The sequence below is a fragment of the Haemaphysalis longicornis genome, unplaced genomic scaffold (assembly GCF_048455015.1).
Source record: "Haemaphysalis longicornis isolate Haplotype H1 unplaced genomic scaffold, Haemaphysalis longicornis Haplotype H1 scaffold_1, whole genome shotgun sequence".
NCBI lineage: Eukaryota > Metazoa > Arthropoda > Arachnida > Ixodida > Ixodidae > Haemaphysalis > Haemaphysalis longicornis.
The window spans coordinates 332,914,635-332,941,606 of NW_027526203.1; the positions used below are offsets into that span (position 1 = coordinate 332,914,635).

The 26,972-nt window shown below is 50.9% G+C and overlaps 1 protein-coding gene across 1 annotated transcript in view; it reads left to right on the plus strand.

Moving 5' to 3' along the window:
* LOC144152528 (uncharacterized) overlaps window positions 1-26,972 on the plus strand; it is a 277,204-nt gene that overhangs the window by 78,418 nt on the left and 171,814 nt on the right. Inside the window, exons 5-6 of the mRNA XM_077683824.1 lie at window positions 11,277-11,578; window positions 13,016-17,270. Of these exons, the coding sequence (XP_077539950.1) occupies window positions 11,277-11,578; window positions 13,016-17,270 (4,557 nt within the window). The remainder of the gene's footprint in view (window positions 1-11,276; window positions 11,579-13,015; window positions 17,271-26,972) is intronic.

Consider the following 26,972-nt stretch of genomic DNA (forward strand, 5'->3'; position numbering starts at 1 on the left):
AGTTTCTGGGTCCTCAACATCCTCTTACACCCATTGTGTGCCAGAAACTAACTGTACGATTTCTTCCTTGTTCAAATCTCCCGTCGTGTTAGCGCCTGCGTCTGCATCAGCGCTCAGGTTGTCGTGGAATCTCAGATCTGCTGCCACCTTGTTAGGCCGATGAAGCTGTTCCCAGGAACTGGGCGGGATGTCTTGGTCGTGTTGAGGGCTTGAGGAACTTGAAATATTTTGCTAAATCTGGAATGGCGCTGAATCTATTTCGTCAGTTGCTTATAAAAGCATTTAGCGATATCGCAACCTGCGGAGGAATCCTAATTTGTTAGTTAGATTGGGCAATTCTTAGGATCGGGTTTCGATAGATGGAGTTCTTACTGTATTACAGTGATCACTGTATTGCGCCCGCCATAATGGGCGTACCTAGCGTCCAAAGAAAACGAACGAAGCGCCCTGTATAGGGTGCAGCCCTGCACACATGGTATCATGACGGCGAAGCAAATTTTAGCCTTACAGGACCAGCTGTATTCCGCCACCGCAATGGTCGTACCTAGAGTCCAAAGTAAGCGAACAAAGCAGCCTGTAAAGGGTGCACCACTGCACACAGGGTGTTCTGACGGCGAAGCAAATTTCAGTGTTACAGCGCCAGCTGTATTCCTCCCGCCGCAATTGTCGTACCTAGCGTCCAACGTAAACGAACAAAGCAGCCTGTAAAGGATGTGGCACTGCACACAGGGTATTCTGACTGCAAAGCAAATTTCAGTGTTACAGCACCAGCTCTATTCCGCCCGCCACAATGCGCGTACCTAGCGTCCAAAGAAAACGAATGAAGCGGCCTGTAAAGGGTGCACCACTGCACACAGGGTATTCTGACGGCGAAGCAAATTTCAGTGTTACAGCGCCAGCTGTATTTCGCCCGCCGCAATGGTCGTACCTAGCGTCCAAAGAAAACGAACGAAGCGCCCTGTATAGGGTGCAGCACTGCACACATGGTATTCTGATGGCAAAGCAAATTTCAGTGTTACAGCACCAGCTCTATTCCGCCCGCCACAATGCGCGTACGTGGCGCCCAAAGAAAACGAACGAAGCGGCCTGTAAAGGGTGCACCACTGCACACGTGGCATTTTGACGGCGAAGCAAATTTCCGTATTACATAGCTAGCTGTATTCCACTCGCTGCAATGGGCGTACCTAGCGTCCAAAGAAAACGAATGAAGCGGCCTGTAAAGGGTGCACCACTGCACACAGGGTATTCTAACGGCGAAGCAAATTTCAGTGTTACAGCGCCAGCTGTATTTCGCCCGCCGCAATGGTCGTACCTAGCGTCCAAAGTAAACGAGCAAAGCAACCTGTAAAGGGTGCACCACTGCACACAGGGTATTCTGACGGCGAAGCAAATTTCCGTATTACAGCGCCAGCTGTATTTCGCCCGCCGCAATGGTCGTACCTAGCGTCCAAAGTAAACGAACAAAGCAGCCTGTAAAGGATGTGGCACTGCACACAGGGTATTCTGACGGCAAAGCAAATTTCAGTGTTACAGCACCAGCTCTATTCCGCCCGCCACAATGCGCGTACGTGGCGCCCAAAGAAAACGAACGAAGCAGCCTGTAAAGGGTGCACCACTGCACACATGGCATTTTGACGGCGAAGCAAACTTCCGTATTACATAGCTAGCTGTATTCCGCTCGCTGCAATGGGCGTACCTAGCGTCCAAAGAAAACGAATGAAGCGGCCTGCAAAGGGTGCACCACTGCACACAGGGTATTCTGACGGCGAAGCAAATTTCAGTGTTACAGCGCCAGCTGTATTTCGCCCGCCGCAATGGTCGTACCTAGCGTCCAAAGTAAACGAACAAAGCAGCCTGTAAAGGATGTGGCACTGCACACAGGGTATTCTGACGGCAAAGCAAATTTCAGTGTTACAGCGCCAGGTGTACTCCGCCCGCCGCAATGGTCGTACCTAGCGTCCAAAGTAAACGAACGAAGCGCCCTGTATAGGGTGCAGCACTGCACACATGGTATTCTGACGGCGAAGCAAATTTCAGTGTTATAGCGCCAGCTGTACTTCGCCCGCCGCAATGGGCGTGCCTAGCGTCCAAAGAAAACGAATGAAGTAGCCTGTAAAGGGTGCACCATTGCACACAGGGTATTCTGACCGCGAAGCAAATTTCAGTATTACAGCGCCAGCTGTATTCCGCCCGCCGCAATGGTCGTACCTAGCGTCCAAAGTAAACGAACGAAGCGCCCTGTATAGGGTGCAGCACTGCACACATGGTATTCTGACGGCGAAGCAAATTTCAGTGTTACAGCGCCAGCTGTATTTCGCCCGCCGCAATGGTCGTACCTAGCGTCCAAAGTAAACGAACAAAACAGCCTGTAAAGGGTGCACCATTGCACACAGGGTATTCTGACGGCGAAGCGAATTTCAGTGTTACAGCGCCAGGTGTACTCCGCCCGCCGCAATGGTCGTACCTAGCGTCCAAAGTAAACGAACAAAACAGCCTGTAAAGGGTGCACCATTGCACACAGGGTATTCTGACGGCGAAGCAAATTTCAGTGTTACAGCGCCAGGTGTACTCCGCCCGCCGCAATGGTCGTACCTAGCGTCCAAAGTAAACGAACAAAACAGCCTGTAAAGGGTGCACCATTGCACACAGGGTATTCTGACGGAGAAGCGAATTTCAGTGTTACAGCGCCAGCTGTATTTCGCCCGCCGCAATGGTCGTACCTAGCGTCCAAAGTAAACGAGCAAAGCAACCTGTAAAGGGTGCACCACTGCACACAGGGTATTCTGACGGCGAAGCAAATTTCCGTATTACAGCGCCAGCTGTATTTCGCCCGCCGCAATGGTCGTACCTAGCGTCCAAAGTAAACGAACAAAGCAGCCTGTAAAGGATGTGGCACTGCACACAGGGTATTCTGACGGCAAAGCAAATTTCAGTGTTACAGCACCAGCTCTATTCCGCCCGCCACAATGCGCGTACGTGGCGCCCAAAGAAAACGAACGAAGCAGCCTGTAAAGGGTGCACCACTGCACACATGGCATTTTGACGGCGAAGCAAACTTCCGTATTACATAGCTAGCTGTATTCCGCTCGCTGCAATGGGCGTACCTAGCGTCCAAAGAAAACGAATGAAGCGGCCTGTAAAGGGTGCACCACTGCACACAGGGTATTCTGACGGCGAAGCAAATTTCAGTGTTACAGCGCCAGCTGTACTTCGCCCGCCACAATGCGCGTACGTGGCGCCCAAAGAAAACGAACGAAGCAGCCTGTAAAGGGTGTACCACTGCACACGGGGTATTCTGACGGCGAAGCAAATTTCAGTGTTACAGCGCCAGGTGTACTCCGCCCGCCGCAATGGTCGTACCTAGCGTCCAAAGTAAACGAACGAAGCGCCCTGTATAGGGTGCAGCACTGCACACATGGTATTCTGACGGCAAAGCAAATTTCAGTGTTATAGCGCCAGCTGTACTTCGCCCGCCGCAATGGGCGTGCCTAGCGTCCAAAGAAAACGAATGAAGCAGCCTGTAAAGGGTGCACCATTGCACACAGGGTATTCTGACGGCGAAGCAAATTTCAGTATTACAGCGCCAGCTGTATTCCGCCCGCCGCAATGGGCGTGCCTAGCGTCCAAAGAAAACGAATGAAGCAGCCTGTAAAGGGTGCACCACTGCGCACATGGTATTCTGACGGCGAAGCAAATTTCAGTGTTACAGCGCCAGCTGTATTTCGCCCGCCGCAATGGTCGTACCTAGCGTCCAAAGTAAACGAACAAAACAGCCTGTAAAGGGTGCACCATTGCACACAGGGTATTCTGACGGCGAAGCGAATTTCAGTGTTACAGCGCCAGGTGTACTCCGCCCGCCGCAATGGTCGTACCTAGCGTCCAAAGTAAACGAACAAAACAGCCTGTAAAGGGTGCACCATTGCACACAGGGTATTCTGACGGCGAAGCAAATTTCAGTGTTACAGCGCCAGGTGTACTCCGCCCGCCGCAATGGTCGTACCTAGCGTCCAAAGTAAACGAACAAAACAGCCTGTAAAGGGTGCACCATTGCACACAGGGTATTCTGACGGAGAAGCGAATTTCAGTGTTACAGCGCCAGGTGTACTAAGCCCGCCGCAATGGTCGTACCTAGCGTCCAAAGTAAACGAACAAAACAGCCTGTAAAGGGTGCACCATTGCACACAGGGTATTCTGACGGCGAAGCGAATTTCAGTGTTACAGCGCCAGGTGTACTCCGCCCGCCGCAATGGTCGTACCTAGCGTCCAAAGTAAATGAACAAAACAGCCTGTAAAGGGTGCACCATTGCACACAGGGTATTCTGATGGCGAAGCGAATTTCAGTGTTACAGCGCCAGGTGTACTCCGCCCGCCGCAATGGTCGTACCTAGCGTCCAAAGTAAACGAACAAAACAGCCTGTAAAGGGTGCACCATTGCACACAGGGTATTCTGACGGCGAAGCGAATTTCAGTGTTACAGCGCCAGGTGTACTCCGCCCGCCGCAATGGTCGTACCTAGCGTCCAAAGTAAACGAACAAAACAGCCTGTAAAGGGTGCACCATTGCACACAGGGTATTCTGACGGCGAAGCGAATTTCAGTGTTATAGCGCCAGCTGTACTCCGCCCGCCGCAATGGTCGTACCTAGCGTCCAAAGTAAACGAACAAACCAGCCTGTAAAGGTTGCACCATTGCACACAGGGTATTCTGACGGCGAAGCAGATTTCAGTGTTATAGCGCCAGCTGTATTCCGCCCGCCGCAATGGGCGTGCCTAGCGTCCAAAGAAAACGAATGAAGCAGCCTGTAAAAGGTGCACCACTGCACACAGGGTATTCTGACGGCGAAGCAGATTTCAGTGTTACAGCGCCAGCTGTACTTCGCCCGCCGCAATGGTCGTACCTAGCGTCCAAAGTAAACGAACAAAACAGCCTGTAAAGGGTGCATCATTGCACACAGGGTATTCTGACGGCGAAGCGAATTTCAGTGTTACAGCGCCAGGTGTACTCCGCCCGCCGCTATGGTCGTACCTAGCGTCCAAAGTAAACGAACAAAACAGCCTGTAAAGGGTGCACCATTGCACACAGGGTATTCTGACGGCGAAGCGAATTTCAGTGTTACAGCGCCAGGTGTACTCCGCCCGCCGCAATGGTCGTACCTAGCGTCCAAAGTAAACGAACAAAACAGCCTGTAAAGGGTGCACCATTGCACACAGGGTATTCTGACGGCGAAGCGAATTTCAGTGTTATAGCGCCAGCTGTACTCCGCCCGCCGCAATGGTCGTACCTAGCGTCCAAAGTAAACGAACAAACCAGCTTGTAAAGGTTGCACCATTGCACACAGGGTATTCTGACGGCGAAGCAGATTTCAGTGTTATAGCGCCAGCTGTATTCCGCCCGCCGCAATGGGCGTGCCTAGCGTCCAAAGAAAACGAATGAAGCAGCCTGTAAAAGGTGCACCACTGCACACAGGGTATTCTGACGGCGAAGCAGATTTCAGTGTTATAGCGCCAGCTGTACTTCGCCCGCCGCAATGGTCGTACCTAGCGTCCAAAGTAAACGAACAAAACAGCCTGTAAAGGGTGCATCATTGCACACAGGGTATTCTGACGGCGAAGCGAATTTCAGTGTTACAGCGCCAGGTGTACTCCGCCCGCCGCTATGGTCGTACCTAGCGTCCAAAGTAAACGAACAAAACAGCCTGTAAAGGGTGCACCATTGCACACAGGGTATTCTGACGGCGAAGCGAATTTCAGTGTTACAGCGCCAGGTGTACTCCGCCCGCCGCAATTGTCGTACCTAGCGTCCAAAGTAAACGAACAAAACAGCCTGTAAAGGGTGCACCATTGCACACAGGGTATTCTGACGGCGAAGCGAATTTCAGTGTTATAGCGCCAGCTGTACTCCGCCCGCCGCAATGGTCGTACCTAGCGTCCAAAGTAAACGAACAAACCAGCTTGTAAAGGTTGCACCATTGCACACAGGGTATTCTGACGGCGAAGCAGATTTCAGTGTTATAGCGCCAGCTGTATTCCGCCCGCCGCAATGGGCGTGCCTAGCGTCCAAAGAAAACGAATGAAGCAGCCTGTAAAGGGTGCACCACTGCACACAGGGTATTCTGACGGCGAAGCAGATTTCAGTGTTATAGCGCCAGCTGTACTTCGCCCGCCGCAATGGTCGTACCTAGCGTCCAAAGTAAACGAACAAAGCAGCCTGTAAAGGGTGCACCACTGCACACAGGGTATTCTGACGGCGAAGCAAATTTCAGTATTACAGCGCCAGCTGTATTCCGCCCGCCGCAATGGGCGTGCCTAGCGTCCAAAGAAAACGAATGAAGTAGCCTGTAAAGGGTGCACCACTGCGCACATGGTATTCTGACGGCGAAGCAAATTTCAGTGCTACAGCGCCAGCTGTATTCTGCCCGCCACACTGGTCGTAATTTTTTTAACCTCGTTGGTCGTACCTAGCGCCCAACGTAAACGAACAAAGCAGCCTGTAAAGGGTGTACCACTGCACACAGGGTATTCTGACGGCGAAGCAAATTTCCGTATTACAGCGTTAGCGCTATTATATGCGTTGCACGGGCGAACCGTGTGTCCACGTACTTATCGCACGTGGCCTTCGCACCGGAAGAAAGCGAATACTGGTACTACACATATGGTGTCCTCACACATCCCATAAGAACATTCGAGCTTGTGGCGCAGCCCGTGCTCTGTGGTGATCATGTGATCGCACCGCCTTGCCACTTGCTTTCCTTCAGAACAAGTCAGCGTGTGCTCGCCGGTTACACGAAGCGGTGGCATTTCGCAGTAAATGATTTTGCGTAGGCGATGAGACGACTGAAGACCACTTCAGAGCAAGCAGAGGCTGGTCGCGAGCGTTGACGCATTCGGAGAAAACAACAGCTATGGTGAATCTGGGGAAAGATTTTTCGCAGAACAGAGAAAAGGACTCCCGGTGGAAGAATTATAACTTAGCCAGACTTAGCAGAAGCGCATTACGGCTCACTAGTTGCCTCTGAGAACGCAAATAAAATGACTATTTTCGATTCGTAAAAATTTCCACATCAATAATAAGGCAATGCTGTTTAATTTTGTTTATGTTGCCTGAATGATATCGCAATATTGGTGTAAAAGTCGCGCCACCTCCGGCTTTCTGCTGGCCTCCCGTCGCGTGGTTGTCTGAGATTTTAAAATTTTGCTCATCCGGCAATGGGGAGCAGTCGTCTTTACATACAATATTTTGTATTCCTCCCCTTTGTGTTGGTCTTTATACGTTTTCAAGCACGTTTTTCGAAAACCGACGCCTATTGACGCGTCTGTTTCGCGTGTTCTCAGCTGTGCAATGAGTTTCGTGGCGACAGCACTCTATCTTTGCTGCCCATGGTTGTTTGCACGAATGCAATCTGTGCAATTATGATTAGCAGCCACCAAAGAACATAGTGGGGAGTTTGAAATTTCGAGATAAAGAACAGCATTTTTTACAGTGCCCGCTCCACGTGAGATTTTCCGGTATACGGCGGGAAATCAGCTGAAGTGGGATGATCACGAAGTTTATGGGAAAACATGTTTGAGAAGTGCGCGCGGTTCGTCTGAACCAATACGCTTCTAAACGACAAAATAATGTGACAAAGTGGGCCAATTCGGCCAATGGCAGGAACCAGCATATGCGTTGAGTAAAAAAAATGAGGCATCTGCAGGTACGTACGCGAAGCGTTATACGTGCCTTGCGCTATGTCCTTGCGCGTACACGTGGGTGACGTAGATGAGCTGTAATAGGCCTAACAGCGGCAATTGGCCAGGGCTCTCAGTCGTAGTAACAGAGAGGAGAAAAAGACGCAAAGGGGACATGATTATAACGGTTGAGCGGAGATGGGATTTTAAGACGTACCGTGACAAGTTCCGCATTATGATACCGCTGCCTGTGCCTGCGGCGCACTGTTCACCAAAGCTCCCGAGCGCTATGGCGGTGCCCGCAGTGCGATCATATATCCATTCGGCAATTGGACGCTAATGCTTCTGCATTGAGTACATCATAAAAAGGGCTTAGATGTACTCGTAGTGTCGTTTTAGTGCGAACGCATTAAATTTGTTTCCTAGTTATGAGGAGACAACTTGAGTAGGTACCACGTAATTTACTCGTAATGGAAAATGATCATAATCGTAAATCCGTACTTCAACAGCTGTAGCTGTAAGCCGTGTTGCGTTAGGGTGATTGTCTTAGACTTTTCAGTTGTCATAACCTAATTGGTAACGTTTTGTAGCGCAAGCTACACTATGCTACCTCGGGCAATTTTCGCGGGGTGACCAGTTTTTTCCTTGAGCGCTAGCGGTAAAACCACACTCCCTTTTGCAAGCACCCAGAACGGAGCAGTGGTCCGATGGCGGGGAGAGATAGGCGGCAGGGGAGAGATAGGCGAGGAGGGAAAGGAGACGTGCGCGGGACGTGGCAGAGGAAGGCGAGGAGGCCGCCGCCGCAGCGATAAGCGCGCGCAACGAAGGAAGGCCACGAGGCCACGTGCGGCGCAGAACCGTGCGACCCAGAAGACGAACACCCAGCTGTGGTCCCTCGTACAGTGGCGAGGCTTAAACAACGCCGTGAGGCGAAAAAAAGGGAAACAGCTACTGTTGCGCTCAGCTTCGCTACCTTTAAGTCCTACGCATTAGTGTGAGCTTCCTTCATTTTTTAGTCGTGTCCCTTTAAAATCAGCAGTGTCGTAGATTTTGTGGCGCTGCCTGCGATGTGCCCACAAATACTCAGGCTCTAAACTGCATTGGGCGTGCGAGAGAAATTACAAAAGCACGCAAGAACACGTTCATGGTGCCAACTTTATATTGCGTGCCAGCATGCAAGCCACCATCAAAACAGCGAAGTTTTCGATTGGAGCTACATGGCTATCTGAACTAAGGAGGCCACCCAGCTGCTCTAGAACTTACTAAACGTTTATTCGTCGTCCTCCGTGAGTCATCTTTACTACAATACTTTGAGGTCTGCTCCGCCACTATGGAAACTCGACGAACAGTGACGTCGGTGTTTCACGTAACATGGACCAAAAGATTAGAACCATAAATGTTTTATCACTGAAGCAGACAATAATCATTTGGTGTTATGGAAACAATTTCCCCTACTCTATCTTAATTAATTCAGAAGTTTCTTAGAAGTAAAAAAAACCTTTTGAGCGAGTGACACAAGCCGAATTTTTTAAGGGCGAAGCACCTTAGAGGCTCGGGCTGTCGGCGTGTCCTGTCGTCGTCGTCTCATGTAGTTATGGTACTAAAACACCGGGACACTCGTTTTCCAACGCCTCGCGCTAGAACGTAAATCGTACTAAAAGAAAAGTGTATAATAGATAAAACTGGTTCAAAATGAACTAACTAAACTACTAAAGTAACATGCTATAAGGATTTGTGGAACGCTCCCTGTCTGCTTCATCAATCGTCAAGCACCAGCAGAAGCTATTTGTAGACAGGTTATAATTTGTGTTACACTCAAATACCCACCGGCTCTTGATGCTAGGCCTGATCGGGTCGGGTGGCCGGTCGAAGCAAGAAAAGGCATACGTACATGGTTTCGGGGCCTTGTTGATCACCGATGACGAGCCCCCAGGGCGAGGCGTGGGCATTGAACTGCGCTCGCGTTGACCCCTGCCACTACCCCGAACTGGGGCAGATGGAAATTGCTTAAACCAGGTTCAACGCAAGAGAGGGCGCCACCGTTTCAGCAAGCGCGCGATTGCTCCTCCCACCGGCCCTTCTCCTGCGCTCAATCAGCGCACTCCGTGTGGCAAGTGAGAGATTTACAATCTTTGAACACACTTATCCACTGCATGCTTCGCTCCTCCCCAGGTTTCCCGTTGGTGGAGATGGCCCGATTTTTAATTGCAAGGTTGAAGAGTGCCAAAAGAAACGGCGAATGCTGCAGTGGCCGCGGAAATTTTGTTAGTGTTGTCGAATTGACGGCGCTTTATGGAAGACGTGCTAAACTGAAACCATGGACTGCTGCAGCGCATCATTCCGGCATCGGGTGTGTCTCTCGCACTAGCCATCGCCATGCTGCGTCACTTACGAATAGCCGTCGTTGATATCGGAGCCCACTGGTGCAAGTAGCTGCAGCAGTACATATCACCGTACGTATTGGTGGGCTATACGAAAGGGTGGGGGTATTAATAAATCGCACACCGGAATCACCATGGAATCAGCTCCGATGGCTCCTCGCCATAAGCAAACTACAAGGGAGCTACTGAGCCCAGGCAAACCCTTGTCCTATAGCAAAGCTATATCGCCGTCATTGCGTAATTTCAGCATGGTCTTGACAATGTCGAAGCAACGCCATGGCAACGTTGTCGTAACGTCGCCGATATGACGTCGCATAATAGGACAGCTGCCGTTGTATATCGCATTATCTATCTGTATATTCCCCTGCCATTTTTTAAGCCAGGCCTCAGGGATGCACAGATTATACTGACGAATATTTGCTATGTGTATCCATTTCTTCCTTTTTTTCCCTATTTTCCTCTTTATTTAATTGAAATTCTGTATGCGTTTTACGCGGCCCACACTTTTAATGCGAAGAAAAAGAAGGCAGGTGACAACATGCAACACTAACCTCAAAGGGTTTATCCGCGAGAGTTCCTAAAATGACAGATATATTTGCCATCCATCATTTGGATGCTTCCTGAATAAATAAGCCCAATTTGAGCACTCTGCTGCGCTAATGGTACTGGTGTTCCTAAACCGCGTTGTCCAGTGAGAATCACGAAATCAAGGCTTCGGCGGACGCCGGTCTGGCAGAGAATGATTATTGAACACATACCAAAGACACCCGTCGGCGTCTTTACTACGCAGTCATGCATTACGGTGTAAACGAGCGAGCTACGAGTGATACGTTTCAACGCTATCGAGTACTAGAACAGCAGGTACGCCGGAGTTACGGGCAAACAGCTCAGCTTGAGCGCTCCTTGCGCTCAGCCATGCCGATTTCTGCCTGGCATGCCTTGCGAAATTTCAGTGTTCATTTGAACGAAGAAAACGTTAATTCAGTTGTAAGCGTTCACGTGAGTGCTGGATAGTTAGGAACGCCGGTCTAAATGTGTAAGAAAAGGAACCAAGATCTGACGTTAAGAACAACAACCACGAACCATTTATCACGGACTTGCCAATGCCTTCTAACTCCACGCGTGACTTGCCCGTTCCGATATGGCTAGTCATGCTTCGAGGATCCCACCCCTTCCCCTGGCATTCGTTCAGTAGGCTTTAGAGTGATCGCTTGCTGACCTCCGTGCAGGTGACCGACGTCCACTCCTCGACTGTGGCAAAGTCGGACTCAAAAAGCGGCAAGCGTGGCCTGGCTCCTGCTGATTTCACCTCGACGTCCGACTCGGACAGCAGCGACGACGACCAGAGCTCTGATGAGAACGAGAAGAGCGGAGCCGTGAGCCGAGGCACGTCTGCTCCCGACTGTGCCGCATCCAGCGGCGCCATCTCGAGCACCGAGTGCGTGCCCTGGCCGCCAGCGTCCAGGCAGGCCCCCGCGAGCCGGCGCTCGGCTTCCCTGCAGGTGGACTCGATAGACCTCGACTCCCCAAGGTGCGCGCCATTCAGCAGCTGCCCTTCGCTCGCACGTGGACGCTTGCGCCGTAGCCGACCATCCCTGGTTGTGCCTTCAGCTCGACCTCTTCGGGAGCGAATTCTTACGGCGAGCCCCCTTTGGTCCACTGCGTGGCGGTGTGTGCTCACATAAACGCCCACGGCAGCCCTTGTAACTTATGCGGGGGCGCCGTCAAAACAGCACACGACGAAAGGGCACGCGGCAGAAGAGCACCGACATAAAAGCACGGCGTCAAAAGAGCACGCGACAAAACAGCACGCGTCAAAACAGCACGGCGTCAAAAGCGCACGCGACGGAAGAGCACATCGACAAAACAGCACAGCGTCAAAACAGCACAGCGACAGAACGGCACGATTTTATGGAATGCCTAAAGCGCATGCAAACATCGCGTGCTGTTCTGTCGGTATACCCTTATGCGAGTCCTAAAAACAGCATTTATGCGCATTCGAAAAGCCCCCAATTGACTTTTCATTGGTCTACCACGCATACCCATTTGCTGCACAATTAATACAATGGCTCCGCATTGAAACGGTAGAACAAAGTCGGCTCGAGATCTTTAAACGGTTCCGTGAGCTTAAAGTAACTCCCCTGGGACTTTTGACACGCTCAATGATCTTAGTACACAGCTGCTGTTATATTCCGCCAGCCTTCTGCCGTCGCGGCTGGAATCAAAAATGTGGCAACTTGTTTTTAGGAGCAGGATGACTCAAAGCCGCTGGACTTTGTATACGGTACTGGAAGTGGTCATAGCGATGTGTGCCTTTTTCGGCGCAACAAACGAGGCTCATCCACACCTAATACAAGCTCCAGTTTCACCTATGTTGGACATTACTCATTTTAATGCGCCCAGTACAGTGGAATAAAGAGTGGTAAATGTTCTTTATTCGCACGCCAAGATGGCAGGAATGTTGTGAAATCGCACGAAGTAAATTCCTGGCAGCGCCGGAATTCTCCTGGCGGCGAAATACAAAAGCGGCACCGTGCTTAAGGTATTTTACTGGTCGAAGCTCCTCACTGACATTAAATTAATCCTGGTGGGCTCATGATGTCCACTTCGCAGCACAAATACCCACTTAGGTGATACTGATTCCGCAAACTTATAGTTCATTAACCAATAGAGCAGTCATCCTCCCTCCAACGCCAGCGAAACCGGGTAGGCACTTAGTGCGCAGCTTTTCTACTTAGCTAATCACGTCGTTTTGTATTCCTTTTAAATATGCTTAATCACTGAGCACATAAACTCACAGCCTGCATACATATTCGCATGTCCTCATATGCAGTCATGTAAACGTAAAGCGAACATATTCTTCCATCATAGTGCTCATGCTCCATGCATGCTTCTTTGCTGGCTGTACAAAACACCATTGGCAGAACCAATGCCGGCGTCAGTAAGTAAAGAAACAATTTCTGTGCAGGTTCGGCGCACTGAAGAGGCCGGCGTCGTTTAATTCATCCATACCAAGACAGCTATTCAGGAGGTCCAGCCTAAGCCCAACGTCATCGGCAAGAAGCCGGAGCAGCGCTTCTCTCAGCGCATCCCCAGCAAAAACGCTGCTGGCAACAAGTTCGTGCTCGAGGATTCCAGTGTTCAGCGGGTCAACTGTGAAGAAAACTCCGAGCCCGCCAAGAGTAGCGCCTCCGCGTGCATCCGCCCCTGGGGGAGGAGATTACGAGAACCAGCAAAACAAGGACTTCAGGAAATCTGTGCTCAATATGAACCTCACGGAAGAAGAGAAAGAAGAGTACCTGTCGAGACAACGAGAAGAACGCGATCGCTGCAGCCAGCATGGAGAGCCGGAGAACAAAACTGAGTCCAACAACACCACTACAGCGACAGAGACGTCCGATGACGAAGAATTTGTGTCAAGATCGATATCTTCTCCCGTAGGCAAGAGCAGCTCCAGGTCAAAACTGTTGGAAGCCGGCCTGCGCACCAGTGGTTCAAAGACAATCGTCTCGAGAAGCCCATCACAAAACAGATTGGTCAAAAAAGGAAGCAGAGATAACATTCTTCAGGGGAGTCAGAGCAACGAGCGAATTTTTGACCGCTCGCGGAGCGCTTCGGGTGCGGACTTGTTGGAGGCGACCACTACCACGGATGATGACGAAGACGTCTCCGAGACGCGCAGCCGACGTGTGAGAAGGCGACGCAAGGGTTCGAGAGAAAACATCTTGGAAGCCGAACCCGTGGTCAGCGCACCAGCAGCGGTCAAGTACGACCGGCAGGAGTCGAGCAGCTCCGTGGTTTCCTCAAGCACGAGCTCGTCCGATCCAGCCGACGCCCAACATTTTGGGGCTTCCACTGCTGCGCCCCAAGTCACCATTTCCACTCACACAACGAGTGAAGGGGACGACGAAGGAGAGGACGACGAAGACGACGACGATGATGACGACGAGGACGAAGTGGCCAGCTTGGCGGTCACACCGGTCCCATCGGCTGAGCACCTGTCGCCCGAGCATTCCAAGGCTGTTCCCGAGAAGGGCGAGGCGCCAGATGAAATGGAAGAAAGCGATAAGAGTTCGCACGAGAGCCAAGAAGATGAAGAAGAGGATGAGGAAGAAAAAACCCTAAATCTTAGCGCTGATGAAAAAGCAGTCACGCCGAATTTGTCCGACAACAACATTAGCGACGCGAAGGGGGAAGTGGCCGCTGTTTGCAAGGACAAGGAGTTGTGTAGCAGCACTGATGAAGAGGTGTCTGCAGATGAAGAAACGAGTGAAGAGGAAGTGGCTTTGAGGACTCACGTTCTGGACGGTAAACATGAAAAGAGCGAAACTCAGTCAGACACTGAAAAATCGGAAAAGCTAGAAAATGAAGATGAGGAAGAAGTAGAAGCGAAAGAAGAAGAGGACGTAGAAGACGAAGAATCTGAGGAAGTAGAAGATGAATTGGATAACGAAGCGTTTGATCCCGAAGAAAAAACTGCCGTGGACACAGAAAAGACAATCATCCTCAATGAGCCTAACGTCGAAAGGCTGTGCGAGGAAGCTAATGATGAGATCGCCGACGTTCCTGTGGACGTAGCAAACAATGAATCATTTGAGCGAAAAGAGAACATACCAGATAACATTTACGCGGAGGCAACACGTGACGAGGAAAAACAGGAGAAAGAAAGCGAGAAGAGTGAAACCGAAGACGAAGTTACTGATGAGAGCGACAAGGAAACGGAAAGTGATAACGAACTTGGTAAGGATAGCATAGATAAGAAGCAGGTGGAAGACACTCTCTTGGAACATGCTGAGGAAGCCAGAGCAGATGCCGAAGATCAGAGTAAGGAAGAGGACACTACAGAAGAAACGGAAGAGGAAACAGATGATGACGAAGACGAAGGGTATAATAACGCTGCTCCTTCAGGGATGCATGTGGACAAGCCAGGACAATATATTGAAGACAAAAAGGAAGAAAAGGTGGTTTTAAAGGCAGATCAAGATGAATCGAATAAGGCTAGCGAAGCTATCTCTGATTTAATACCTCCAAATGTAACTTCCCCCGTGAAAAATGGCGATTTCTCTCCTAATAGCATAGGCTCATTGCATATTACCTGCAATGAAGTCCCCAAGTCCAGGAGCCCTTCTCCTACGCTTAAACTAGAAAACAGCACCAGCGCACATAAGGTAGCCCCTGCTAGCGAAAACGCAAGGCGTTCTCCGGAAAGCGCTCCTAATGTAAACTTGCAATTGAGTTTTAGCAAATCAACAGTATCAGAACCGTGTCATTTGTCGAAGGCTTCTTCTCCCAGCAATGCAACGAGTCCGACAGTCCTCAGCCCAATAGTTACGAATAGAACAGCCCTGCCTTACGTAAAGCAGCCATTGCCAGAAGACAAGTCTTTAGAAGAGAAGACAACCAGCTCATCAGCATCCACTTTGTCTCCATTTAGTCATCCTAGTGCCAGTTCAGTAAACAGGATAGCGTCACAGTTTTCGGCGACCCCTAACGCATCTGAGGCGAAACCAATTAGAAGAAGTAGAGCGACACATTCCGAGATTCCTACTCCGTCGGTCACAGCTAACGCGAAACCCGACGAGAGCAAAAGCTCGACTAGAGTGCATCCGCAGCTAGTCACCCCTCGTCGCCAGCGCCCCACGACCACCTCATCAGTTCAACCCAGCCAGCACAGCAGTATTCCTACGCCTTTAGCGCCTGCTGTGCAGTCGTCGGTATCGTCCACTCGAATTAGGCCAGTGCAAGTGCCTTCAGCAACGGTGTCCTCTACTCGAGTCAGATCCGTCCCTGTTGCCCCAGCCCCTGCCTCTTCGGTTCGAGTATTCACAGTTCCACCCCCCTCTGGCCCGTCTCCGCAGTTTCCAGCGTCCACAGCAAAAGTGCCGCCACCGGCACCGGTTCCTATAGCACAAGAAAGGATACCTGCTCCATCAACAGGCCCGTCTCCGCAGCTTCCAGCGTCCACAGCAAAAGTGCCGCCACCGGCACAGGTTCCCACTGCACAAGAAAGGATACCTGCTCCTTCAACTTCGACGAGGATTTCAACCCAGGAAAATGTCCCCACAGTTCCGGCAAGGACCATAGCACAAGCATCGCCTTTTCAAGCAGCGCAAGAAAAGGCGACTGCAGCTTCAGCAAGCCCGGTAGCACAGGCATCGAGGATTCCAGCAGCAAACGAGAAAACGCTTCCTTCACCACAGGCGCGCTATCCAGCGGTGCAAACATCGATAACGCCTCGTGCAATCCAAGAAAAGACGCCGATTAGTGCGGCTCCTCTGAGGTCTATACCAGTGGCGAGCACCGCACAGCGCCCAACGTCTTTGGACATAGGCAAAGAAAGTACCTACAAGGCTCCGTCAGCAGACACTTTTCTTCAGCAATACCGCCAGTCGAGGGAAGTTGTGTCAAAAAGCGACTCGTCGGGGCATATAAAGAGCCCGTCTGTTCTTGCAGCACAGCGAACCCTTTTGTCTGGAGATTCAAAGCAAGCAATCTCCCCCGAGAAACCACCCGAGGCATCTAAACCACCGTTGGCGCCATTGGTCAAGCCTTGCGAGCCTCCAAAAGGCAAATTTCAAAAACAGCCCGAGCCGACAAGAACAGTGTTTGGAATTCCTCCTGCAGGTCGAAGACCAACTAAACCTGTGGAGATAAAAAAAATTGGGCAGGATGCAAGGACAGCGGCGACCACGAGACCCAGTGACGAAGCCAAAAATGGCAGAAGGTCGGTGACTAAGTTCATTGGCTCCTGCAAGGACATCGATTCTTTGCTCAAGTACGGCAGCGACGAAGAACCGGAAACGTTCGAACAGTTCGAGGACCAATTCGAGAAAGGCATTGTCATGCCACTTCCTCCGCACTCCAAGAAGCCCTCTCCCGGGGACAGGGTAAAACACTTCATTGGAAAGTTTCAAGACATTGACGACATGCTGGGCGCACCCGCGGCCATGCCCGTCTTTCCGCTCAGTCCCAGCGATCGCAGTCCATTCGAGAAGTCGTTCACCGATAGCCACTGGAGTAAAAAGACGCAGCAAGACGACAACGACTCTTCGGAAGACTCGTCTCTCGAAGAAGTCAAGGTGTCCTCTGTAAGAGTGCACGAATCCAAGCAAGCGATGCGGCCGCGGCTGGATGCCTACACGGAAGAGATCGACTCCAGCGCAGTGCGCATCAGGGAGCCCAAGGTGATGCAAGGACAGATCACCAAACGGCCCACTACGAAGGTAAGCAGCACGATTTTCCTCTACATATGTCACATGTTATTCCAGGTGAAACAATGCACGCAGAAAGATGGAAGAGGGAGGAAGCAAACCTGTACGAACGAAACAGAACGATGAATTGAACTTATTGTGCCACATTGATACTGAACGACAGCTGGCACTGTATAAAAACTTGAAAAAATAATGGAAAACTTATACGGGAGACGTTAGAGTGAGTCAAGAGAACATTTTGGAGCACTTATAGGCGCTGGCGTGAATGGGCCCGGTGATTATCTGCATCCGATTTATCAAATGACTATAAGTATATAAAACGCCAATAAAACACCAATTGGGAGCCCGTTTTTTTCCACGAATAGTCATGAAGTGACTTTCTAGGCAATAAATTGTTGTTTACTGCGGATGATGAAGGCGTCGTACATTCCAGAAAGGGCCCAATGTACCGCCCCTTTGGTCTGTTTCAATTGTTCAGTCACCCGTGTTCTCCGTCATTTTTCTCCCTTCTGGTGATTCGGCTATTCTCACCGTGTGTCTTCAAGAATACTGACCTGCCCTAAATGCGAAACGAAAAAGCTGCGGGGAAAACGAATAGACTTAGAAGCGACTAATGCACCCAAGGAAACCGCCTCATTATAGCGTGACTTCACAATCAATAAAGCGGACATCGCGTGAACAAGATGCACTGAAGGCAGAATTTCTTTTTTCACTGAAAGGTCATACCTTTCGTCGCTATGTAGTCTTTCGTTCGACGGTCAATAATGCCTTGCTTGCCTGGACATAACGAAGGCTGGCATTTCTCTCCCTCTCTCCTGTTTCCCTTCCAGCTTTTAGTGACGTTCAAGTGCTCGTCACGAAGTGCCTAGAGCAAGCAGATGCCCTTTTCTCGACTTTGCCTTGTCTACGCCATAGCAAGGTAGAGCAAAAAAAACTAGAGCAGACTTTTGGGCAGATGGCGACACCCAGGTAGAGTCGAGATAAGGCGACCGACTGTTCGAACTCGTCTTCCCCCTCCCCCCCCCCCCCCCCCACAAAAAAAAAACGCTGGGGAACAATACCCGCTCCAGCGAAGCTATGACAGGTTTAAAGTCAATGAAAAGTAAATAGAGGTAAACACCCAAAACTGCAGTTCTTTTAAGCCATTTAGTAGGTTAAAAAAGCATACGGAATACCATGCTTTTGAGCAGCACATTCACAGAGCACGAAGGCCTACAATTACTTGATAAAAAAGGGTAACGAAAAAAAAAGAAAAGACAATTAACGCGCCCCAGGCGTGGCGAGTATAAAGCGCGGTATAAAGCGCAGGACAGTGCATGTCAATAAAGTTCTGCAGTCGCAGTCACAAAGTGTACCAACAGCATAACAGCACGGGGCGCACGTAACTCTAAGACAATGAAGGAGTTGCCGGCGATTTTCATTAATCAAGGGAGGTAGCCGAACTTAACAAGCTTCATCGCAGGATCCCCCCTCCGGGCTTAGTAAGGGCAACCAGTGGACTTCCGTTAAGAGGAGTTCTTAAGTCCTGGAAAAACGTGTTAATATCAGTCATCCTTGAACAATATTTTTGTACAGTGTCTGTTACAAGAAAGCGGAAATATTTGTTCGTCTTCATCGACAATTAGTCGTAACCGACTACCCCTCAATAGTAGTCTACCGTACAGTTTTTTTCCCTACACCTAGGAGAAGGGGAAGACATTGAGGTAAGTGGTCTAGATCCTTATCTTTGGATAGCTCTGATGTCTCCTATGCAGCTTGTTAAATACTCCATTGTATGGGTACTCGGCCGGAATTAATCCAAGAAGCAGTTAAGACGGAGCCTCCCGCCTTGATTGGGCTGCTGCGAAACCTGCGAAAGTAAAACGACCGAGAGAAAGTATTTTTTGTGACACGGGGAGCGATTATGGGTACATATACTCATGGAAGTAATGAGAGTTGCAGTGCAACGTCATGCTCAGTGCCTCGATCAGCGGTGGCTAAAGCGTATACCGAGCCCCAGGATGCGGGCTCGGTCGACCCGGCCCCGGCGATCGTTTTTCGGGTGAAGGTGAAAAAACGAAAATGCCTGTGTGCCGAGATTCAGTCGCACGTTACGTATATCTACAAGTGGTCCAAATTAATTATAGAGCCCTCTCCTACGGTGTGCCTCACAGCCCGGGCGCAGCTTCGGCCCGTAAAAATTTGGCGTAGTAAACGTAGGTTAACCATACATAGTTAATCGCGCAAGCGAGCCATGTTTCCAGTGTGGAGGTACTCCGACGGGGCTCGGAGGTATCTCCTCTGCTCCCCCAATGTCACTGGCTTATTTCCACTCCAAAATTTACGACGCGCTGGCGTTCGGGCCTTCCGCGAACAATTCCCATTATTAATGTGCGCGAATCTGCCTACCACATGGATGACGGCAGAACCCGCGGACAAGCAAAGCAATACGGAATTTTCGGGGGAGTCTCCACATGGTCGGCCGTGGTCCCCGCGCCGCCATGCACTCACGCCATGCGCGCCTCTGCTGACTGCGCAGGAAGGAATACCGCAGAAGGGGGTTTCGTGACTGACCCGCCTGTTCATAAAAGTAGCCGCGCAAGTTCGGCCGCAAATTTTTGCTGCTTGCTTGCGACTCTTTGGAGCTAATATTCGGATTTTCGGGCGTGGCGGGACGCACTTTTTGCTGTTTATGTCCTCCTCCTTGGCCCTCATGCGTTCTTGTTGTACGCCGCGAGATAATCAGTATGGGGCACTGGAATACTGTCGCCTGTTCAGCTATTCCTGCCATATGGGTGCATTTATTAGCCTCACTGACATTGAAGAACAGTGCCAATCTCCGACTTTTAGAAAACACGTAATCGCGAATGAATGACGAAAAAAGAGAGATAAAGACATCACTGATCGTCATGGTACCACGTGATAAAAATGTAATGGCGAAATCCGATAGCGCTACCTATCAACAGAATTACTGGTGGTTATCAGCATTGCGGCAAGCTCGAGGTATCAACGAGCAGGCAGGGAGTTACTGTGTGTGAATACCATGTAGGTGGAAACAGGTAGGACTAACGTAAATACTCATCCAAACGACGAGCGCCGTTATAACACCGAACCACGTGCACAACCTACCGTACAGAAAACCTCGCGTTCTTCTTCTGTGCCATCTTGCATACACTGACGCTTCGCTACGTGAACAATTCCCAGGTTAGCGGCGCAAGTTGAGCAGGTGTTTCGTCAGCCCGACGTCTCCGAGTTTCTCCTGCCTGGCGAAACGTCGTCTGTCCGCCTGTGCCGCTATTTTAGCGTACACCTCCCAAGCGAGTGGTGGGTTTAATGAACGCAGGTTGTGTCATCCCGACGCCGCCGAGATGTTTTAAGGTCACCTGGGCCTTCGCACGTGAGCAACGGATCTGCGCGCAGCGTCGAAACACGACTGGGCGTTCCTCCTCTATCGTCGGTACCGCGCGTGGCCAACGGCGTGACTTCGAGCACACACCCTCTCCGTCTAAAGTGACAAAGGCAGCAATAACGGCCTCGACGTCCGCTCCTAAGAATGGCTTTCACCGTTACAAAAATGAAGCGCGGGCATGACTTATTAACTACGGCTGAGTCAAAAATAAACGAAAGAAGCTTCGTTGAAGCGTGAAGATAAATTTCAAGGAACAAATCAAAAGAACTAGGCGCTACGTGAAACCCCCACAACAGCGTATATCGCGAGCAAGAGATAGAATTCGGTACCCCAACAGGCAAACTCAAAGCGCAGAACAATAGGAGTTTTAAAAAGTGTCACAATGTAGCCGAAGTGCGTAACCAGATAGCAACAGCGAAATAAAAGGAACGTAGTAAGAAACAGGAGTTTAGGCCCGCAAAAAAAAATCGAAACAAGCAAAAATAGTAAGGAGCCACGCCGCAGCTTACCATACGTCACACATCTTACTCTAGCAAAAACAAAAAAAGTTGTCGCTTGAGAAAGGAAAATATCTATCAGTAGTCGTTAAAACGGCATAAAACATGCCAAATCACCACTAGTAACAAAAATAGCACGTAAGATTAAGTTTAGAAAAAAAAAATGCAATAAAAAATTAAAAAGCAGACGTGCTGGGGCTCGAACCCTGGCCGCAAGCGCCAGATCCAAGGCCGCTATATCTTGACGCCACACAGCCCGAACATTCCTTTTACCAGGAGCTCAGCAGAATAGCGCGCGCAGTGAAATCGCACATGTCACGTGGGGCGCTTTGCAGCGAAGCGTTTGGAAACACGCCCCCCGGTGGCCTAAGAGCAGCCGCAGCCTTCCACTACAGCGCGCCTGATAACCCCGGGGTAGCTTCGACGCGGAAACACCGAAAATTCTCAAACTTTTCTTTCCCTTCGCCAGCTGCTTCCGTACTCCCGTACTCCGGTTCCCCCAACGCGTCCCTGACCCCTCCTGCTATTGCAACTGAACTTCGGTGTTGTTCTCCTGATTCTCTCTCGGCTTTTGTTTCACTTTTTCCATAACTGCCTTCGCTGTCCGTCCGCGAAAAGCGTCAACCCGCATGCTCTCTTCCCGGAGTTCCGCAGTAGCGCGCGCCGAATCGCGTGCGATACTTATAAGTGCTTCCTATTGAAGACCTTTGTTTGAACGCCGATAGTGTGTCTACCCATCGCCTCCTGAAAAAATACAGGAGGCGATTGTCTGCCTGACCTTGCTGGGTCAAAGTCAGAGCCCTCGACCTGTTTCTTTATTGCTTTGCTGTTGTCCACGGCAGTGCGAGACCCCCCCTTGTGACAACACTGGATCATATCTGAACTGACGCGTTCGGCTTACAACGACCCTCCCGCGTATGCACATCTACTACGTACGCTTGGTCGAGATGAGAGGCGATCACAACGACCCTTTGCGTCGAGGCGAGTCACGCGTCCGTCAAGAAGAGCGGTGAGCTTAGCGTCACTAAATAAAAGCCTTTATTTAGTGACTCTAGGTGAGCTAGGTCTGCCCAAGTCGGCAGTTGGGCAGGTTCCGCCGCGTAGCGGAAGGCCTTCACGCCACTTCCGTCGACTGAACTCACCCTCTGCCATACCGCGCTTTCAGAGCCAAAAACTAAAGTGATCTAACTAGTGGTCCAAATGGGATCTCTTGACTCTATCTGGTCCTTTTGATTCGCGGTATCAGGTGGCTCTTTTGACCGACATTGAACCGCAGGGGGAGGCAAGGGCCAACCAAGAAAACCAACGAGTCGAGAGGCCCAATTGTGCACTTAGTCGCTGGATCCTTTGACGCGGCGAAGGGTAGCCAAAAGTCCAACGAGACTTTTTGTGGGACCTCACCCGGAAAGAACGAAGCAGGGAAGAACAAGCGGGGAATCTTTTTATGTGTATGGTGGGATTGGTTCCATGTTCTGACAGCCATTCAATCAGTTTTTTTTCAGCCGGCTTAAAGAATCGTCTTCACACTTTGGTAGGATCGACTGACGAAATTACCTTTGTGAAAAGCTGAATTGCTGTTTATTGAAGCTTTCTCTTCTTTTGAAGACTTTCTCTTCTTTTGAAGAATGCAGGTTAAGTTCGACCTGTATTGTAAACGTAAAAAAATACGAACCGTATGGCTGACGTCGCACATTCTGACTATCGAGTGCAATGTGACGCGTTTGATCATCCGTCCTTGGAGTGTGCTTTCGTGGTTTCCAATGCGAAAAATGTTGCACGGACCGTCCGTCACATGCTTCTCTAGAGTAGCAGCTTCCATTAAATTGTGCATGGGCGACGACTAAACCCTTGCAAGACATGTTTACGAATGAAGTGAATACGGCCGATAGCGGATCAACTACTAAGAATTAAACATTCAGGTAGCACACTTCCTTATGTATTACAGGCTGTGCCCTGGAGAAAAGTGTGGTGGCGCCACCTATCATTCTAAAATGGTTAGCTTTCAGCGCTGTTTGGAGCAAGGGCGTGGAAGCCGGAGAGCGAGCGAGATGGCGATTCGTCGACAAAGAAGCAGAGCACCAAACGCGCGAGGCGGGGAAGTGTCTCCACGGGGCATAGTATTGCTAACTCCAGACTCACGCATCTGCGTGCGTGGAGAGCCGTGGCGCTAGAAAAGAGCGCGCCGCGGCGATGGGCGCGCTGCACCCTGGCCGCTCACGACCCAGCGGAGCGCGACTCGCTTTGTCGGGGCACTGCGCCCGCCGATGGTGGGGGGAGACAATGACGGCGCTCTGTTTCCCAGCTCCCGTGGCCGGGGTGAGCCGGCGGGCCAGCGGAGGCGAGCGGAAATGCCTCGAGCACCTCGCGGCCAGTGCGCGCGATCGTGAACGGACGCGCGTCTTTTGCCGGACTTTCGCTCTTGGCCCGCTTTTGGCGCGACTCTGATGACGGACCCCTCGCACCTTCGCCAAGCGAGGAGGAGGACCCCGAGGGGCAACAATTGATTTACTCGTGAGCGGGCTGGAGGGCAGAAACGTGAAGGAAGAATGGGGCGCACCCCGTAACGAAGCCGCACAGCCACCGGGACGGCCCCCCTCCCATTCTGCTTCACGCGTCGTCTCCTCTCTGGGCGCCGGCCTCCCGAAGATGTGGCACTTTTCTTTTCTGGTCTGCCGGGAGGCACCCGTGTATTCGGGCTTGGCCCCACATGGCGCAAGCTTTCGCCAATTTCGCTTTTGCTGACGACACAAAGCGGTCTCATCTCGGGAAATAAGTTTCGCCGCAGAATCCGAAAAGAGTGAGTTTCAGCTTGCGGAAGCCGCAACAGGTGAAAGTCACTAGATCGGGCGTGGAGAAAATGAGCGACGACAGCACAAAAGAACAGTGTCATTAGGTTTCAAGCGAGTCCTTTTTGTGAGTAGATGATTCTGGCAGAGAGCGGGAACCAACGCCCTGCAATTATGCCTGGGCGCTTTTTTTCGCACTAGCAAGGACTCGAGCGCAGTGCATATGTAGGTAATTCTTGTTCCCTTGTATGGCTTGTACCAACTCATAACTTTTTGATTGCATTACGAAATAGCCACGTGCGAGTGCCGCGTGGTGAATATGTGCTGAATGAGCAGCTATTCGGGGAACAGTGCTCACATGTTCTGCTTCCAGTACCTGTCTCTGGACAGCGACAGCGGTGCCGGGTTCTTGCCCCTCCCCTTGGGGCCGAATGTCGCTCTTTTTCCCGAGTGATATCGCCCATCCAGAAGAGAAAAGCTCAGGTCAGGCCGGAAGCTACTTTTTCACATTAGTATGCATGTAAACAACGACCTCCTGCTTGACATCTCTCGCAGTACGGAGGTAATTGTTCGCGCTCGATCACTGCTCTTCCTGGTTTGACTTCGATTCATGCTTTGCTCGTTGAGTTATGAAGACCTGAAAAACTCCCTGTTTTGAGCGCCTTTGTGGAGATAAACTAAAAGTTGTGCCTAGCTTACCGAAGGCGTGCTTCACGTTTGACAACGTTCTCGATTCAACCATTTTTACAAATGCCTCAAATCACGGTGTATTTTTGAAATTGCTAATTTATAAGTGAAGCCTTTTCGGTTCCCTTGATGGAACTTTGTTAGGTTGCATTGCGACTCATTAATCCGTTTCCGTTGGAGTGCGCAATAAATTCCTTCTGTATAGGTTTTCCTGAGCTTGCGCTCGCTTCGCTAAACGCGGTCATTGAAAGCTTCGCAACATTGTCTGAAATATTGTATATCGACGAAAGCAATGGGAAGAGCAACTTCTCACAGGTCACCGAGATTTTATGCAGTGCTAGAATTTTGGTGAAAATGTTTCCACAAAAGTCACTTCCACAACAGTCGCGTTGTGTAGCACGTCCCTATCGATTACAGATGAAAACTCAAAACACTTTGGGCTACGTGTACGGAAGGGGCGGCAAGGACGGTCGGGGCGAGCCTGCAGCTGCCAGGTTAGACACCTCTCCGCGCGGCCGTGTTGTTTCCGTGTTTGTTTGCCCCGGAAACGAGGGCGCGAAGGAGCGGCGCCGTGAATACCTGCCGCCGCGTGGATGTGTTGTCGGCGCAGCCGACCTGGTTCGAGCAGTAAAAAAGGACGATGACGTAGGTCAGAAAATGAAGCCACAAGTCGTCTACTCCGCCGCGTGCGAAAGCCGGACTTCCCCCGACGAACGCGACGGGGGCCAAGGAGACTCGCCTTGCGCTTCGTGCAACCGAGGACGTGCGCCGGCCGCCGGCCCATCGCTGTAGCAGTGCATGGCGCCGCGAAAGCGTGCTAAACACTACTATGCACTGGGGTAGTTCTAGCACGTGCCGCACAGGCGGGACCAGCGGTGGCCCGTGAGCCCTGCCGTCGAGGTCCAAGAACCACAGCCAGGAGAAGGATCCACGGGAAGGTGGCATTCCAGCGCGGAAACACAGAGAAAGCCACTTCCGGCAATGCCGAGGGGTCCGTCTTGAAGTTGCTACAGTGAACTGTAACGGGATTGCTGCAGCACCTCCATCCCGTACACGGCCGGCGAACGAGATGAGTACGGAGGGGTTTTTCGTCTTTCTGCCGCGTCTGCCAACGAGCGTACTCGTACGTCCAACAGCTCAGCAGGAGCCGTCTGCGTATTTTTTGTCCCTCATAAAGCGTTCGTTCTGTCTATACATAGCTGCACAAGCATCAAGGGCACCCGCCCGCATCACACGGAGTGCCCGCACGCGCTGCACGGCTTCTTCACGTGACCTGCAGGTTCGCGTAAAAGGCCGACGGCATTCTCACATTCATCAGCTGTGGCGGAAATCGAGCGTGCTGTGGAACAGAAACCCCAGCGTGTAGAAGTTTGCACGGCAGATGCCGAGGGTAAGACTGCGGCGCAAAACTGTTTTAATTTTACTGGTGACTAATAAGCGCAATGCGGGAGACCCGTACAGCGGGCTACAAGAGCCGGTGCGCGTGCATCGAGCTTCATAGACTGGAGGAGAGAGAGAGAGAGAGAGAAGAGAGAGAGAGAGAGAGAGAGAGAGAGAGAGAGAGAGATGAGAGAGAGAGAGAGAGAGAGAGAGAGAGAGAGAGAGAGAGAGAGAGAGAGAGAGAGAGAGAGAGAGAGAGAGAGAGAGAGAGAGAGAGAGAGAGAGAGAGAGAAGTTCATTACGCAATAATGTGAGAGCGGTTCCTCAGTCCAGGAGCCCATGTTCTGTCCAGGCTGCCGTAGCCCGCTATGCTCCTTTCAACACCGCAAGCATGCAGCAACGAAAGTTCAAAACGTTATATTTAATCATTGCGCATGTTTGAACAAAGGGAGTAGTTCAGCATACTGCACTCAGTGGCGCATTCAGATCGCCGGAATTTAGGCTTGAATCGATCATGTACGCTTACTTCCTCCGGCAATGGGGACTAACCCCGCGTGTCCCTCCCTTTCCCCCCTCTCCTCCAAAAAATAAAGGGGTAAAAGATTTAGTCAACAATAGAGTAGTAGAAACTTCGACGGCCTAAGTGAGCAGCTGGCTTGCTGACGTGCGTAAAGGCGCGTCGCGCGCAGTGCACACCCCTTCAAGTCAACAAACAGGCTCGCAAAGGATTCAGGCGTATACAGTCCCCATGGTACGACTCGCAATAAGATTATGTTAATGCATAATTTCTATTGTTAACTATTCGCGAGGGGCATGCATAGAGCCGTTGATGAGCTGCAGCTTGCCGCCCATTGTTTGCGGATTCAAGACACCCGTTTGTTGTTGTATTCGAGGTTATATGACATGCACAATATTTTTTGACAACCTCAGGCGGATTCTACAGTTCAGCACGCAGAATCACAGTCTTCCTTGTGAC